This window comes from Rhineura floridana, chromosome 5 (genome assembly GCF_030035675.1).
Source record: "Rhineura floridana isolate rRhiFlo1 chromosome 5, rRhiFlo1.hap2, whole genome shotgun sequence".
Classification (NCBI taxonomy): domain Eukaryota; kingdom Metazoa; phylum Chordata; class Lepidosauria; order Squamata; family Rhineuridae; genus Rhineura; species Rhineura floridana.
Genome location: NC_084484.1, coordinates 79,424,993 through 79,443,939, shown reverse-complemented (window position 1 = coordinate 79,443,939; position 18,947 = coordinate 79,424,993). Strand labels below are relative to the sequence as shown.

At 41.3% G+C, this 18,947-nt stretch overlaps 2 protein-coding genes across 4 annotated transcripts in view; one reads left to right on the top strand and one right to left on the bottom strand.

Moving 5' to 3' along the window:
- MBTPS2 (membrane bound transcription factor peptidase, site 2) overlaps positions 1–18,947 on the bottom strand; it is a 129,936-nt gene that overhangs the window by 67,559 nt on the left and 43,430 nt on the right. The window lies entirely within an intron of this gene.
- Positions 1–18,947, top strand: part of SMPX (small muscle protein X-linked) — a 54,816-nt gene that overhangs the window by 18,511 nt on the left and 17,358 nt on the right. For all 3 annotated transcript variants that reach the window (XM_061627294.1, XM_061627292.1, XM_061627295.1), the window contains exon 4: positions 10,027–10,177. In XM_061627294.1, the coding sequence (XP_061483278.1) occupies positions 10,027–10,164 (138 nt within the window). In that variant the 3' untranslated portion in view covers positions 10,165–10,177. The remainder of the gene's footprint in view (positions 1–10,026; positions 10,178–18,947) is intronic.

The following is an 18,947-nucleotide window of genomic DNA, read 5'->3' as shown; positions in this document are numbered from 1 at the left end:
GGAGAGGGGAAAGATTGACACACCCACCTAAAAGTATCAGAGCAAAGCAACTGCAAGCCCTAGAGATATGGAGTGGAGACGTTTTTTCCTTCCCTTATCAGATTATCAAAGGATTGGGTTAATACAGTTTTACAAGGGGGAAACTGTGTGATAGCTTCTGTTTGAGAGTAACATCATGTGAACCATGCAAATTAAAATGGGATGCAAGTAGCACCAGACACACAGTAAAACCCTGTGTAGATGAGCCCATTGACTCCTGAAAGGAGTTGGGTTGTGCACCAAAATACACTCGAACTGACAGTCTTGAAAATACAGTGGCCTCTGGGAATACAGAAGTTGCCCGTTCCTAATACAATTCACTAACAGGCAAAAAACCTTGCGGTTTAAGAACGTACCTATAGCCAACAAATATTTCTATCAAACTTTAAAAAGCAGTGAAATTGGGCAGCTATAGTGAATGCACCAGGGGAGCAGGAGTCCTGACCTCCTCTCTCAGATATTGCACTGCCCTACAAATTTGTCAAAATGCAAACACAATTTGGGTTGGTCTTTCACAGTCCAATCCACTTGCTGTGTAGCTTGGAAGAATTTGGTAATATGTGCCTCTGAGTATGTAATGAGTGGTGGCAAGACCTGCCATCTCAAAAGATGGAGAATTATATTTTTGAATGTTTGCTGGTGGCTGTGACGTCCTTCCCTGATTCTCCCTGTCAGGTTCCCACCTGCTTGTGGCTACTGCCTTTCACTAGGCACCACCAAGGATACCACCAGTCCGGACCGTCCTTTATATGGTTTCTCACTCCGCTCTAGCACAGATCTCACTAGATCCGCCTGCTAGGCAGCACCACCAGTCACGTCCTATAACCAATACTCCCAGAGACTTTGCCTGAGTCTCTCTCTAGCTGGTTACTTTTGTGACTGCGTGCTCATGCTGTTCCCAACCCTCTTGTATCTTTATAGATAACGCATACAACTCTGGGTTGCTCTGGATACTTGAATTGTTATTATTCCTCCCTTCACCGCTACCACCATTAGATACTGTTTCTGTTCAGCCTTGGTAATTACCTTGCCCTCCCTTCTGGTATGTATATCCCCCAGCCAAGGATCAGGCCTTTGGTAAACCAAATAAGTATTTATTAAATATCAGAAATAACAAGATTAGTTTTAGAATGTTTCACAAGCGTATGGTTTCATTTATTCCTGTTTTGTACTTGACTTATTATTAATCAGAACTCCAACTCCCTCTTTCTCCACACTCCTGACCTCCACCCTCAAACACCTTTTTCCACACTCCCAACATCCACCACCAAACACCTTCTTCTCCACCCTACTAACATCCACCCACCAAACACCTTCTTCTCCACCCTACTAACATCCACCACCAAACACCTTCTTCTCCACCCTACTAACATCCACCACCAAACACCTTCTTCTCCACCCTACTAACATCCACCCTTAAACACCTCTTTCTCCACACTCCCAACATCCACCTCGATTCAACTGTCATTCTTCCATTTATACTCCCAGCCATTCAAACGCTCAGCCAATCATCCAGCATTCTACTGCTCATGTACTCCCCCCTCCTCTTTCACTCCACTTACCATATGTCATCTATATAAACAGCACTTACCATATTTACCCTACAAGCAAGAACATCACAGTGGCTTTCTTACTTTGCTTCTTTCCTGTGTTACTAATGTTTCTATAGAGAATCTAATCTAGAAAAAAATATTTCCCTCATTATTCATCCTAGAAATCAAATTTATTTTTATTAATTTTAAAGCCTTTTTATTAATCAATGTCATATGATGGTGAAGACAGCCTTTTGTGTTTCAAATTGGAGGTTATGTTCTATTTCTATTTTGGGTGCATTAACAGTTGAATCTGAAACTGCAGTTTGATGTAAAATCAGACTGATTACAATATGTTGCTACTTCAGCAATGACTCTTAGCTGTTGGAAAAAAGTGGATGCATGTTTTCAGCCTGCTATGTTTAAACCACTTTATTTAAGGCAAGGTGGGCATGGTCAATTAAAACATAGAGCACACCTAGAATTTTGCTATAATATATTTTACCTCCCACTGTTTTATTTTGTGCAAATTGAGACCCTCCTGATGTCCACTGGAGACTATTCTGCAGAATAGTCAGTGCCATTATTCCACAATTATTTTTGGAGTTTTTTTAGTGTACATTTTGCAAAGTGTTGCTGTACTTCACATATTAACAGAAATAGAAACAAAAGAAAATGATTTCCTGTAGGAAACTTCACTAAAATTGCAAAGTAAATCAAGAATATTTAAAGTGACTGTCTGAGCTATATCAACTGCCTTAATACTGTTGCTTCCTCCCTGCTAAAACAAGATAAACACAGCACGTGTCTTGTTTCTGTTATTTGGGCTGATTGCAGGTGTTGCCACCACTCACCATATGCTCAGGGGCACATGTTACAAAATTCTTCCAATCTACACAGCAAGTGGATTGGACTGTGAAAGACCAACCCAAACGGTGTTTGCATTTTGACAAATTTGTAGAGAAGTACAATATTTCATAGACAGCCAGTGTGGTGTAGTGGTTAAGGTGCTGGACTACAACCTGGGAGACCAGGGTTCGAATCCTCACACAGCCATGAAGCTCACTGGGTGACCTTGGGCCAGTCACTGCCTCTCAGCCTCAGAGGAAGGCGATGGTAAACCACCTCTGAATACCACTTACCATGAAAACCCTATTCATGGGGTCACCATAAGTCGGAGTCAACTTGAAGGTAGTCCATTTCCATTTTCAATATCTCAGAGAGGAGGTCAAGTCTCCTGCTCCCCTGGTGCATTCGCTATAGCTGCCCAATTTCCCTGCTTTTTAAAGTTTGATAGAAATATTTGCAGGCTATAGGTACATTCTTAAACTGCAAGATTTTTTGCCTATTAGTGAATTTCTCTGCTTTTTAATCTGGGAGGTAAGAAATGGGATTCTGTGCAAGTTTGCTGAGAATGGATTGATCATTTGCATGCGTATTGAGTTCAGTGGGATTTACTCCCCTGCCATCATGCTTAGGATAGGTGAAACTGACCATGGGGGAGGAGGAGGGGGAGGGGGAAAGGGGTGGATTGGAGTGGGGCAAAGGAAGGGAGAGGGGAGGGCAGGTTGGATCATTTGCATGCTTCTAGTGTTCAATGGTATTTACTCCCATGAAATTATGCTTAAGATAGGTAAAACTGACCATGGAGAGGAAGAAGGGGGGACGGGGAATGGGAAGGAGGAAGAAGGAAGAGGGGAGGGGAGGAGGAAGGGAGAGGAGAGGGGAAGAAGGCGATAGGCAGGTCTGATCATTTGCATGCTTATTTTCAATGGGATTTACTCCTATGTAATCATGGTTAGGATAGGTAAAACTGACCATGGGGGAGGAGGAGGGGAGGGGGAAAGGGAAGGAGTGGATTGGAGTGAGGCAAAGGAAGGGAGAGGGGAGGGCAGGTTTGATCATTTGCATGCTTATAGTGTTCAATGGTATTTACTCCCATGAAATCATGCTTTAGATAGGTAAAACTGACCATGGAGAGGAGGAAGGGGAGAGGAAGGAAGGGGAAGGGGAAGGAGGGGATTGGAAGGGGATGGGGAGTGGCAAAGGAAGGGGAGGGGGCAAGAGGGAGGGGATAGGAGGGAGGAGGGAGGGTGGGTTCAATCATTTGCATACTTTTTGAGTTCAATGGGATTTATTTCTGTGCAATCATGTTTGAAAATGGAAATGGACTGCCTTCAGGTCAATCCCGACTTCTGGTGACTCTATGAATAAGGTTTTCATGGGAAACAGTATTCAGAGATGGTTTTACCATTACCTTCCTCTGAGGCAGAGAGGCAGTGGATGGCCCAAGGTCACCCAGTGAGCTTCATGGCTGTGTGGGGATTCAAACCCTGATCTCCCAGGTCATAGTCCAACACTGACCCGGGGGAGGGGCAGGGAGGTGATGAGGGGAGGAGATTGGGTGAGTGTGCACTGGGCAGAGGGGAAGCCCCTTTCCTTTCCAAAAGGAAAACATTGTGAACAGTATCATAGCTTTTCAGGGTTTCCCCCACCTTTTTATTCTACAGCAGGCACATGTAGCCTCCCACCCAAATTTAAACCAAAGCTGTCCCTGGCCACATCCACACCAGGCCTTTATTCCATTTTGGACAGTCATGGCTTCTCTCAAAGAATCCTGGGAAGTCTAGTTAGTGAAGGGTGCTGAGAGTTGCTTGGAGATGCCCAGTTCCCCTCACAGACCTTCGATCGGAATGGCTGACTGTTAAACAGATCTGGCCGCTGGAGCTCTGTCAGTGGAATAGGAGTCTCCTCTCAGCACCCTTCATAAAGTACATTTCTCAGGATTCTTTGGTGGAAGCCATGACTGTCTCAAGTGAAATCAAAGTCTGGTGTGGGTGTGGCCCCCTGATTAGCCAAGCCAAGCAGCTGTGAGTCTGGCTTTTAGAATACTGTTGGTTCTTACTGAGCATGCTCGACATTATCACAGAGTTCAAGCCAAAATTTCTTAAATTAACTAAAAATCATCCAGGCATTTTTTTAACTTTTAAACTGCATAAGATGAAGGTCATAGTATGGGGCAAGGTCAGTGGTAGGATTACAGGTACTCTGTGAACATGGCTGATTTTTAATGAATTTCAACAGATTATGAGAACTCTGACAGAAAAAAGTCCAAAAGGGCTCTGTTGTTTTTTTCTCTCTTTTTAGACTTTGAACTCTCAATTCTCTCTGACTGTTTTGGGTATTGCCATGAAAATTCAGAGGGTTGTTAAGCAAGCGTTCCTGAGTTCAGGACTATAAGTTTTCTAAGGTTTTGTTTTGAAATGAGCTTATGGGAAGCATCAGAATGGCATGGGTGGTATTTTCAATTTAACATTGTGGAATGTGAAAAATCCACGCTGGTTGTACTATACAACCACTCTCGTGGCTGTATAATAAAGCATATGTAAAGACATTAAGAAAAATTGGGACAACAAAGTATTTCATTTAATTAGTGCATGATCTAGCCAACTAAGTATTTTTAAGTCCTTATGATTTCAACAGAAGAGAGGTAAACATGGTGCTTTGTGTCATTGTATGAGATACCCCAGACATGTTTCAGCACATGGTCTCCATGAGTATTTCTCTTTGGTTGGATCACTATCATCATAGTAGTTTCAGGTTTTCACATGGTTAAACCTGTTTTCCATGTAACTGCAACCTGCCAACTTGCAAGACTTTACATTTTCCCTTATAAAAAATGCTGCTTTTTAGGAAACTGAACTTACTCTTTTTCAAAAATAGGAATGCAAAAATATACATACTTTTAGAAAGGACAGCAGAGAGATGAGAGATTATTTCATCCCACTACTCAAGGATTTCCTCCATGCATTATATAGAAATGGGATATCACAATACTGTTGCTGCATTGGTGTTAGTACTAGGATAGTACTAAGAGAAGAAGGGGGAGGGTAGAAAGAAAGGTCCGTTCTTTAAAAAGATCCTAGATTCTAAGTTTAATTATCAAAGGGAACTTTATGAAAACCCCAAAATGGATTATGTAACTGGAGTACTTGGAGGATACATGTAGATTTCAGTGGGCTGAAATGTAGGTAGATCTTTGGATAAAGCCCGAAATGAAGTGAAAGGGCAAGAAGCAAGGAAACTGTGTAGGAGGTGTGAACATTTCAGATGAGAACACAGTCTGTTTAGCTGGAGATCTGCTTGCTTGAAGTAGTTTACCACCACCAGATATATAACTGACTCTATAAACGTCAAGCCAAATTCTAATTTCAGTTATATGGGACTTACTGAAAGAAAATGTAAGATATACTGCTATATTTCATGCACTTCTGAAATTAAATAGCAGCTTTAAAAAGAACTGCTGGACTAGAACCTTTCTAGATCATGGCACAGTCATCACATAGTCCATAGCTCCACTTATTTAGTTACAGAATGGAACTATATTTCAGTGAACAATTTTAAATTGGCCACTTAGTGTGATAATCCAGAATAATTTAACCCATGTACTTAGTTGCTCCCCTTGATCAAATCTTATCAAAACTTTGTACTGAAAGATAAAAATTATTTCTCTTAAATCTGAATATATGTAATTTTTTGAAGAAAAATATTGCTGTCATTCCTGTGATCTATTTGTAGTTTTAGGAATGTTCAATTTTATGTTCTATAAATGCACCGGATTCCCTGATACAAATTAATATTTCATAGAATTTTAAGAAATGAATAATTATCTGAAGAAGTTCACTTTCAAAATGCTATGAAATTGCTATATATAGCATTTAAAAATGGTTTTAAAATATTCTTCAGTTAATTTGCCTCAGTTCATTCTTGTGAGATGCTATAGGGTTGAAGGCCCAGCAGTAATACTGAAAGAGGCATCTCCACAAAGTATTATGTAAGATGTAACAAATAATCCATCCCCACCCACAAGTAGGATAAGAGGGTTTGGGGTTGTTGTTTTTAACCAAACTTGCATGTGGTCCTTTAAAAGTACCATAAAGAAGTCAAGTCACAGACTCACCTCAGAAGCTTTACTACTTTGATACCAGATTTATTCCAGCATTTGTTCTGAACGTACTAATCAAGCATGTCTATTGTAGTCTATTTGTCAATGCATCAGCTATAAAGAACTGGGTGAGTTAAAAATTTTCGCTTTCACTCACGAAACTAAGGAGGAAAGAAATCGAACAAAGCTTATATTTGTTTTTATTGCAAAAAGCGGGCCTGGAAGTGCATTCTAAAGATATTAATGGAAGAGGGATTTTTATTTCGAGGAGGGAAAAAAATAAACAAATTTGATTTATGAACTTTGGAGTATTATGTCTGGAACTATTTTTTTTTGGTCTATTTCATTTTGACGAATCTGCTTACTCACAATGCCACTAACTGTTTGAAGCTGGGAACTAAACTTGTTTTGTTTTCCTGAATATATAATGAGATAAGGCAGGCTGTATTGATGTCTGCAAGCCTGAAACATTAACCCAATTGTGGCTGAAATAATTTTTTGTTTTTGTGGTTTTATGAATGACAACCAGGAAAGTGACTGAGACCATGGAAGAAATTATGTTTCAGAAAATAATGAGTGAGTTTGAGATAGTGAAACAAATCCTGAGACAGGGCAGACAGGAGATGAAAATTGAACTTAGCAAAATGATGCAGGAGTTTAAAAAAATAGGGGATTCTGTGAAAGAGGATTTTGATGGGATTAGAGATGAGAAAAGAAAAATTAAAGGGAAGATACAAGCCATGGAGACTGGAACAAATGAGGAATTGGAAAAAGATCTGGAGTTTACGGATGTTAGAAATAAAGTTTACTGTTTGGAATTCAACATTGTCTCTGAAGCAACTAATGAAGATATTAGTGATAAAGTTATCAACGTCTTGGATAATGTTCTTGACTGGAATGATGTGATGGAGCTTGACATAGAAAAAATCTATGGAATTAATTACAAATATGTGACAATGGAAAAACTCTTAAGAGATGAGCCAGTGCATTTTGTAAAAAAGAAGAGCAGAGAAGTGACTTTACAACAATATTTCAGCAACATATTCAGATTTGATGGCAAGGACGTATTTGTGATGGGGGAAATTCCCATCAGACTCTTGTTATATGACTATGGTTATGACAGCAAGATCATCATGAGATACTGATAATGGATGAATGGATACTGAAACCACTGGATTTAACAGGACTATTGAAGATGGAAGATGGAATTAATATTGATAATGGAAGAATGGTTATGGAAATTATTGGACTTAATAGATTTGACGAGATGGATTAATTGATATGTTTATTTGGATTATGGCTATGATAACAAGATTATTATGGGATACTGTTAATGGAAGAATGGCTACTGAAATTACTGGACTTAACAGGATTATTGAAGATGGAAGTTGGAATTAATATAGATAGTGGAGGAATGGCTATTGAAATTATTGGACCTAACAGATTTGAATCAGATGGATTAAGCGACATGTTTATTTGGAGAAAAATTGAAAGATATATTTCTCAAAGAATTGAAATCTCTTTTGGACTTTTTGTGGAAAGATTAAAGTAATGTTTATGAGATTCGATGATTAATTAAGATAACTACTGGAGGAAAGTGATTTTGTAATATAATTTTAGAGACAGGATTGTTATATATGTAGACCTATGTTTGATCTGCGACAAATCGGAAGTCAACATTTTATTTTTTTTTGTTTGTATAATTGTTTTTGTTTTGTGTTTTTTTGTTTGTTTGCTTGTTTTTGAAAATTTGAATAAAAATTAATAATAATAAAAAGCATGTCTATTGTAGTCCAGTTTATTATTATTATTACTCTTATTAGTAGTAGTAGTTTGTTGTTACATTTCTATTCTGTCCTTCCTTCCAGAAGGAGCCCAGAGTGGCAAACAAGGGACAAAACTCTAAAAACATCTTAAAAACAAACCATCTTAAAAACATCTTTTTAAAAAAAACATTTAAAACATCTTAAAAAGCAATTCCAACACAGATGCAGGTTGGGATAAGGTCTTCAGTAGGTGTCGCAAAGACAACAGAGATGGTGCCTCTATAATATTTAAGGGGAAGTAATTTCACAGGGCAGGTGCCACAACACTAAAGGTCCACTTCCTATGTTGTGTGGAATGGACCTCCAGATGAGATGGTAACTCAGATGAGGAGGCCCTCATCTGCAGAACACAGTGATCGACTGAGTATATAAGATGTAAGTCAATCTTTCAGGTATCCTGGTTCCAAGCTATATATCTGGATTCCTGCACTGACTCGATAGCCTTATAGGCCCCTTCCAACTCTACTATTCTATAATTCTATGAAAAGCAGCACCTTGAACTTAGCCCGGTAGCTAATAGGCAGTTCAAGACTGACAAACACTTTGATCATTAAAATGGGTACCCATCATGCTGCTGCTCTGTTTGCTGCCTTTAGAAAGGAGAAGCTTCAGAATCAACAGGGTTCTCAACAAATAAGAAAAAGGCGGAGGTGGTCAATGATGACCACAGAATAAGAGACTCAGGAAGAATTCTAAAATTATTGGGAGAAGTTATAGTCATCTCTCTCCTTCTCCCTTCTTCCTACAAAGGCTATAAAGGGGAGAAGCAGAACATGCTACATGAATGGGTAACTACTATAACATTTACGCTATCCCTAAGCCTTGAATAGCCAGATGCAGCGGTGTAGCCATCCAGGGTCTTGGGGTGTGTGTCTTAAACCCTTTATTTTTTTAGGAGCAGGGTCCCTATACCTTCAGCATTCTATGAAACAGTCAGCATGCAAGGGGAGTGTGTTAACCACTGAGAAAAGTCTTCAAACATGCTTCCTTGTTCTTTCCTGCTGATTGGAGTCAATCAGAGTGAAAGGGGGTGAGTCAGCCATTGGGAAGAGTCTTCTCAGCACCTAACACTCTCCCCTTTCATGCTTATTGGCTCCTAGGGATATCTGTTGTTGTGGGAGAAGGTGTTAACAAGGATCTGTTTCTCAACCCAGTAGCAAAATAAGGGAGGGAGTGCCTGTGACTAACATGAAGGGACCCTGCACTTCTGAATTTGCCACTATAGTACTAGCCAGATGAAATCAGTGGACACCAGAGAATTAAAGTTTGTTATTTGTACTCACAGTGTGGCCATAGGTCTTCAAAAGTGATGTGGTTACTGTAAACAGTAAAGTACTCATCTGGAAGACCTGGCAGAATTATTCTTATATTCTTCAGTGAGCTCACATTATCCTTCATGCCCTTGAGTCACATCTGTCACATAATAGATCACACATAATGCTAAGCAAACGCATGAGTGTGTGGGTTCCTGGAGAGGATATCCCAGCTGCTGTACTCCCGCCTTCTGCTGCTGCACTACCAAGGGCTAAGCCATGGTTTGGCTTAGCAGGTCAGCTATGTGTGCCTTGCTCCAGACAATCTATGAGCTGTAAACTAAGAACAGCTTTCATTTGGCTTTATGTTATATGCAAACTGGGTCATTGTGAGAACAAAACCATCCCCCGGTGTATTTTTTTCCCTGTAGAGTCTTCCAGCAACTTCAGAGGAAGAGAAGAAAAAGACTCTCCCAGGGGCCAAGAAACTACCAGGCCCTGCTGTAAATCTGTCAGAGATCCAGAATGTAAAGAGTGAACTGAGATATGTCCCAAGAGCTGAACAGTAACAGAAATTAAAAGGTATGTAGAAGACATTGTTCACCCCATTGCTCAAGCACTGATGCAAAGAAAGGTTGCTGATATACTTGGGACTGCCTCGGAATATGGTCTAGAAATGTCATTTAATGCAAGGTTGCTAACTGTGATGGGGCGGTATGAACAATTTAACCCAGTGGTTCGCCAACTGGCTCCCAGGCCATTTCTGTGCCCCCCTGTTCAGAGTGCTGATCTTGGCCTTTAAAGCTCTATAAAGTCTAGGACCCAGGATTGATTCTCTCCCCACGTATTTATCTGAACCTTCAGATCCTCTTTAAAGGCCCTTCTCTGGGCACTCCTGCCAGATGAGGTGCTGTGAATGGCTACTGATGAAAGGGCGTTTTAGCTGGTGTCACCCCAGCTGTTGAGTGCCCTCCCCACAGAGATTTGTCTGCAGCCTACCTTGATGACATTTTGATGCCAACCTAGGGGCTTTTTATTTTATTTACACTAAGCTTTAATCGATTTTGTATCTGCAATATATTTTTATTTTGCTTCTATGTTTTACTGTTCTTTTTAGTTGGCTGTGTGAATTTTAGCCTTTTTAAACTGTATTGTATGCTGAAATTTTTTAAAAATAAACCAATGGGACTCTGTCAATGGGATTTTAGTTCAGAAGCTCTGCTTGTGAAAAAAAGAAAGATTCCTTATCTAGCATTCCTAACCCTTGACAACTGCAATCTCTCATTCTGGGATGGTGCACCTCCTTGTTTTCTGTGTGTGTGTTACAGAAGTCATTGACACCATTTTAAAAGAGGTGGTTTGGAACGTTGACCAGAGGGTCGCACTGAAATGTAGTGAACTTCTACCTGGTTAGAATTATCAATATAGTCATGAGATAGAGCCGACAACTCTGCATGAAAAGAAATTGTAGTTTGTGGTAAATACCCTGAATTAAGATCTGATTAAGAATCTGATAAATTATTCTAAACCTCTGCATTTATCTTGTTTTGGAAGGAGCTGAGTCTGAGTGGTAGGAAAATGGGCACTATTTTTGGATCAGGTGTACTGTCTGTAATAATTTTCTGAAGTGCCTTCTTAATTCTGGCAAAAAATCCCTTAAAATGGCCATTAATCCCTTTTTAGAGATGAGGAACCCAAGCCAAGGACAGGTGCTATGTCCTACAGCAAGGATCTGAATGCAGGTCGTCTGTGTATAAGGCCAATTCTCTGTCTGTGATGAACCACTCTGCCTATCTGAGGATCAGGCAGTGGTTTGAGTGATGTAGCGTGAAGCACTGCAATAACTAACATGAAAAGTTTGTGGTTTATTTTAATTAATGTGGTTTTCTTGAAATTACTGCTGCGGTTGAAAGTGACCAGTGTGCATTAGCGATCGTGAGTCAGATCAGTCTAGTTTCAGCTTGCAAATACACATACAAAACAATCATGTTGTTGGCATTATTTTATTATTCCATTAAGCCAAAGGTAAATTTTGAAAGTCCAGTCATAATAATGCAATATTCTAAAATACTCAGAAGCTAATTCTATAGGACCTTCAGTTGTTCACAGAAAAGCACAGGCTGCAGTACACTCAGTTAACACTGCAAATATTTTTGTATCATTCAAATTATAATACATGCAGAGAAGCAAAATGTGAGTGGGACAATTATGCTTTTAGTTCTACTTTAAAATGAGAAACAGATTTTAATCAACCAAAAGAAGTTCTTAATTGGTACAAAAGCAGATCGTGCCTGTTTCAATATAATCTACATGTGAAGTAAGATTCTTTTAAAGTCCCTCTGAAGAGGAAACAGATGACACAGAGTTGTGTGGCAAGTGCAGGATGTGGCTCTTTGGGGTGGTGGGAATAAGTACAATCAAAACACATTTGTGAATTCAAAGAGGCCACAACTTTATTTGATTATCTCAGGGAGGCGCAGTTGGCATGGCAGTAGAGCAAAGGATCTGATTTCCATTCTAACAGCCCCTGCTGCTGTTAGAATCCTTGCCCCAACCAGCCTGCTAGGACATACCCATGGGAATTGGCCAGTGTTCTGACCCTGTTGTGGTGCAGACCATGCTTCTGGGATCCCACCGGGCAACCTGAGTGGAACTAACACTAGTCCTCTTTTCTGTCTCTAAAAACACACCCTGTGCTCCAGTCCGGGCAAATAGACATAACTTAAAGCCTTTGCCTTTACAACCCAGAATATCACAGAGTGTTTCTATGCTCCAACTCCAGCAGAGTTTCCATGTTCCAGCTCCATGGGCCATATCCAGCCACAGCTGGGTTTAGGATGCCTCCATCTGTAGATGTGTCTTCTCCCTGGCTTTCCTGTCAGAACTCAAGATGGCTGCCTGACATCTGCTTCTTTGGTGCAGCATGGGCAACCATCTTCCCTTATCCTTTCCCTGATTGCGGTCTGGTTTCCAGCTGCCTGCTTGTAAGTCTTTCAGCTAAGCAATTCAAAATTGCCATTAAACTAGAGCATGTCATAATGTGATGATGGTACACATGAGCGTGCATGCAACCAATTGTGATTTCTTGTTGCATGTATGTGCAGCAAAACATTCTTGTATACTATCGTTCCGTGGGTTCTAACTGATTCATGGGTTTCACTTACTTCTTATGCAGAACCTAAAAGAACCTCAGAATCCTTGGCACTTTTAAACTGGGTACCCTGGTTGAAATTGGGTAGTCCTCATTGCTAATCTTTCTTAAATGTCCTTTCCTCCTTCACATTTGCAATAAAAACCTCTTTATTGAGCATAAAAACCTTTTGCCTCAGCTCAGGGAACCAGCTTGGATTTGCCAGCTTTATATTTTATCCTGCTCTCTTACTTGTCTTCTCTTACTCTGGCACACATCCCCATCTTTGCACACAAATAGAGCTGTACAGCTGAGCTGCGCACCACAGCTACTGCTCACTTAGAAGGGTTCATTTAAGGTGCCGCATAGATGGCAAGGTAGAGCTAAGGTACAATAGTTCCTGGCAGTTTACCACAGGAACAGGCTCCATTGATGTAAAGGCCCCTACTGCTACAATTAAAGGATCAGTCTTTTCATTTCTTTGTTTTAAAAAAAACTTGGTAGAGGAAAAAAGTACAATGTACAGGAAACCTGAAGGAGAACATAATTAGAGACCTCTGACTAAGAATATTATACAGTGATACTAATTCTCTGTACACAGGTATTGTGCAATCAGTTTGAACTACAGAACTGTGCTCAAGGTATTATGGCAACAGGCCCTATTGAGAAAAGGTAATAATAAATAATGCAGATCATTAACCTTACAAATTGCACACGCTTTCCAGCATACAGAGTCTTCCAGATACCCTCGCTAAAGGCAAGGGCTAATTGTTCCCAAGGACGTGAAGTACAACTCTTTCCCCTATTAATGTCTTAGTTAGATTTGATATAGCTGCATAAATTGTCGCCAATTAAGCTGACAAGGTGATCTCAAATATCATGGCTCCAACCCAGTAATCAAGCTAATTTATTTCTTATACATTTTGTCTCCCATCACTTCCTTTTGTAATTTTTCCTCATGGCTCTTGATTGGGGGCTACCTAATTATGTTGTCACAGCCCTATGATCAAGAGCAGGCTAAGTTGTTATTTCAATGTATTGCTTTTTAAATCTTTTAAGTAGTTTTACTTTGAGTATGTTTTCACTTTAAAGCTTTTATGCTTGAGTGACTGCCTTTCATGTGCGATATAATTGTAAAGCCCCTCGTGTCACCTATGGGACCATATGTCATGGCCCCTTCAGAGGACTTGGAGGAAGAGGAAGAGGCAGAGTTGGCAGACACCCAGGAGAAGGAACTAGTGGAACCGCTGAGGACACAACTCTGGCTCTTCCCCAGCTGGAGAATGTCCAGGACCTGGCTGAAGCCCCTCAATCGGATTCTGGGCATGAACAGGAGGCTCCCCTCCCCCCTGCAGAAAGGAGATGCCAGCGAGTAGCACAGCAACGAAGGAAGAGGTCGGGTCATTTAAGAACAAGCAGCTCTGAGCAGCTGGGAGACTAATCACGGGCACCTGGCTTAGGCAGTCTGTTATAAAAGGCAGTTCGTGGCTGCGGCAGACTGCTGACTACAACGTCAGTTGTGACCCCTCACGTGTAACGCCGTTGCTAGCCTCTAGACCTTCGGACTGGACCCCTGGCTTTCTGAATTCTGCTTCCCTACCTGGACAATGCTCTTGGACACTGCTACTGGTTAGTTTGTCAAGCCTTTCTTCTGCCAGCCGGCCTCCATTATCTGCCTGGCCTTGCCCAGCTAACTGCCCGCTGCTTTGTTACTGCCCAGCCCCCAGCCCTGAAGCTGACAGCATAGTACTCACTTTAGGGTCTGAGAGTCTCCCATAGGCTGGGTGTTAGTGCTTCTTTCAGCAGCTGCCATAGGCAAACCCAGGCCTGGATATGACCATTGACACTCCAGTTGATATATCTGTGAACAAGGCCTTATTCTTCATTTCAGAGTTAGATCCTGTATATCATGTGATGTCTAACCACTTACTCACTAGAGCATTCACATTTTTACAGCAAAATGTTCAACATGTTTAGCATTGCTGAGTCAAATGGATGTACTCCCAGTAGGTCAGGGATGAGGAATCTCCGGCCAATCACTCTGGCCTGCCAATAGCTCCAACGCAGCCCTCAAACCATGCCCACTTGTCAATCAGCTGATATCACTTGGCATGTCAGCTGATGGGTAGGGGGAACAGAGTTCAGTCCTGGTGGGTGCTGCTTTGCCAAAGCATCCCCTGCAGGGAACAAGATTAAACTGTAATATGTGTACATGTGAATCCCCACTAGAGACCCAAGTGCACCCTCGAGAGCACAGCAGTTGTTGAGTTTATGATCCCGCTGTCAAAAAAACCCCAAGAACAACACACAAAGATAAAATAAACATTGGTTTATTGAAAGAGGAAACAAGAAAAATGTAGCGTTCAATTTACATTATAAATTGATATTAGTTAGGGCAATATCTTAAAGGACACAATCGCATGCTAAAGCTATAAGGGCTTCAAACTAGTTCTCACCCAAATTACAAGTACACAGAGCAAGGCAGAAAGAAAAAGAAATAACGAAGAACTATACCTTTCCTGGAGGTCATCAAGACTCAAAGTCAGACCTCTATGCCTAGCGAGAGCCTGGCTCACCCTTTCAAAGTAACCTACAGCTAGGCACAGAGTTCTCATGCTTTTCTAAGTCTAATATACTGTGCGGTGGGCTGATGTTCCTATGGAGTGGTGTAGAGTCTTCAGGAGGTCATTGAAGCCAAGAGTGTGCTATTTTCACCCTGACAAAATCATTAATTTCAACACATTTTTGGTTACCTAGAGTTGTATAGGGCTAGGGAGGGGTAGTGTCAGAAAGGGAGCATCAAAGGGCATCAAAAGATTTCTTTTGAAATATAGGGTTTGGGGTCTGTTTTACCAGATGGATTTTTAAGATAAGCATGCTGTCTCCTGTAAAATATGTGATCCAAATTCCTGTTTTTAGGAGATCTGGTCCTTATCTTTTTGAAGTCAAAGGGTGTCATAAATTCTTCCAGGATGGCACCATTTGGTTGTTTGAAAGATCGTTCCTCTTGCTGGGTGTTAGTTTGCAGAGAGTTCAGACTTGTTGGGTGCTAGTTTGCCCAACCCACTGGTCAACTTGGACAAGTGTGTGGGACCACCGACCTTTCAGTCACATGATATCACCATAACATCAGCTGACTGGCAGGTGAGTGGCCCCAACCACCTATCAAAGCTGGCCTGCAGGGTGGTGGTGAAATAAGACTCATCCACTGGGCCAAAAAATATTCTCTACCCCTGCAGGAAGTGTTCATCAGTTTGGAACCTTTTTTTTTAATTAAAAAACAAAATTCAAGTATAAAATACTTACTGTCCAGCTGTCAGAAAACAACAATCCTGTTTTAAGGGGGAAATATCATCTGCTATAGCGTAGAGCAAACTTCTTTAACAACCTTCACTTTCTTAGTTCATTTGTCATAATACTACAACTCAGGAGGGAGAAGATGAATCAAGGGAAAGCTTTTTGATAATAAGAGAAACAGTAGCATGCTTAAATGCGGAAGAGAACAAGCCAGAAGAAAGGGACAGATTGATAATGTGAAAAAGGGAGGGAGGACAGCAGGAACAACAGTGATTAAAAGGCAGAAAGGAACAGAATCTCTCATCTGCTTTTGATTCCATAGGCCAACAACAGAAGAAATCAGATGTCGCTATGTTAAACGCCTGCTGTTCCTTATGCAACAGCTTTATTTCAATACAGGCTAGTAAAAGGATGCCTCTGCCTATGTGAATTAGGCCAGATTGAGGATGTTGTACATTATCTCTTATATTGACCTACAGATAATTCACCAAGAGCTAGGTTTCTTCTTTCTTTCCAGATCTTCTTAGAAGGCCAATCAGATGATTTTAAAATTAGATGGTTGCTGGCTGCCCCCCACAACTCAAAGAAGCCTCTCCAGGGAGTTGGGGTGGCAGTGCAGGCTGGGACAGAAAGCAGGGATTTGCAGTGGGAAGAGAGAATGGCAGAGCAATCAGGAAATGGCAACCTTGCACAAGCACCCCCGACCCTCTAGAGAGGCTTGGGGGGGTCATAGAAGACTGCAGGGGGAGGACACGGTGAGAAACTCTCCCCTTGTAAACTGCCTTATACTCACAGTTCTCAGGACTGAAACCAATATAAATACACGATCTTGTCTACATTTAAAAATACAAGAGAGAAGGGTTTTTTTTTTACAAAAAATATCAGTAGTTGATACACAGTATACTTAATTATTTATTGCGTTAAAAGATTTCTAAGTTGCCATTTATCACAACATAATGCCAAGGTAGCATATAATCCCAGAAAATAAAACAAATTAAAACTACAACAATAAAACCAGAGCAGATGAATAATCCTTCCTGTTACATATTTTTCTGGAGCTTTCATCTGCTGTAGGTCGCAGTGCTCTCTGCTGACAGATGATACTGTGAATGACAGTGTGATGACAGTCTTTTTTGAGGCCATCGCAGCAGGGGAGGATGGAGGCAGTGGGCAGGCCAGGCAAACGGCGAAGGAACAGTCATGACAGGCCAGGGAAGCTACTCAGCAACCCACCTGCTCTTCTGTGCTGCCATTGCCTGCCTCGCTGATGATGCCGTTCCAGACTCAGCAGCAGTCAAGGAGGAGGGAAGTGGCAGCAGAGCAGGATGGCTGCTGAGCCTGTCCCAAATGTTCACCTGTGGATCAACTGGGCCGCTTGTTTCCATCTTCCTTGCCTGCTTCCCTCCTCCTCATGAAAGAATGGTTTAATCCCGCTTAGCCCTAGGTGCGGATCCAGGGAACTTTCTCACGCACCTGAACCCAGCACTAAGCAGGATTGCCTTCTCACCTTGCATCAGCTGAAGTGAAGGTAGGACAAACCTGCTTGGTCCAGGGGCATGACAGAGGTTCTGGCAGGGATCACATGTGTGCAGCTGAACCCAGGGCTAAGCTGGGAAGCTTGGCTGGTTCTAAAAGGAGGGGAGGGGAGGGAGGCTTGGCCAGGTATAAAGGGCATGGGGGAAAGGTGGCTTGGCCAGATCTAAAGGGAAGGGGGAAGGGAGGCTTGGCTTGGTCTAAAAGGAGGGGTTGGGGAGGCCTGGGGGGCAGTGGGACTTTGGTGAGGGATGGAGGTGCATGGGGTTGGCATTCCTTTGCACCTCTAGCATTGGGGAAATGGCAAAGGAAAATCAGGGTGAGGACTGTGAAAGATTGAGAGAATCAGTTCGGGGCAGGGTTTGCAACCCTTCCTATGCTCTTCCTTTTCACCCCTGATGTTGGTATTTTGATGGGTGGGCAGGGAAACCCTCCTGTCAATCAATTTTTAAAATTAATTTTTTATTTGCAAATTTAATGAAAGGAAACAAAAAAAATGAAATGAACAAAAATGCTGAAGATACAAAAATAAAAATAAATTAAAGGAAAAAATAATGTATGAATACTAATAATAGCAATAAACCACCATCAGTTTATATTATGGTTACAGTATCCATTAGTACATGAATCTTGAGTCAAGCATGTAAGTTAATATAAGCCCTCCAGATGTCCAAAAAGGTATCCACTCGAAATTGATGTCTGTATAAAATATGTTCAAATGTAGTCAGGGCACTGAGGTCTTCAGTCCCTTGCATAATAAACGGTGGGTATTTATGCTTCCAGGCTCAAATTATAAGTCTCTTAGCAACCAACAGGGCTCTCAAAGTCCACTTTTCTTGTCCTGATGTTAATTCCCATACGACAGGAATATATTTTAAAAGTACATGAACATCCACAAATATAAACGATTTTGCCAGCACAGAATTAATAACAATAACAACTTTAGACTAGAAAAAATATATCACTGGACAAGTCCGCTACATATGCCTCAATGAGGCATTTCAGCATTATACCTCCAGCATCTTTCTGTATGAGATATTGCCGTCCTGTACAAACATTGTAGAGGCCAATATACTCAAAACATTAACTTTTGTGGCATCACAATTATGTAATGTGATTGACATGTGGGTTGCCTCACCCATCTGTTAAAGTTGGCCCATAGAATGGGAGCCAAAAAGGTTCCCTACCCCAGTCTAATAGGTTAGCGTGTGGGGATTGGTGAGGTCTAGGAGTAGAGGGATTGGTGAGCGATGGGGAGGTTGGGGTTGTAGGCAGGGTTGGCGAGCAACGCAAGCAGGGAGCCCCTAGTAAAACAATAATGGCAGACACAGTCACATCCAAACCAGATAATCAATCCCCCACAACTACTTTCTGAAAGCATGTATTTTATTT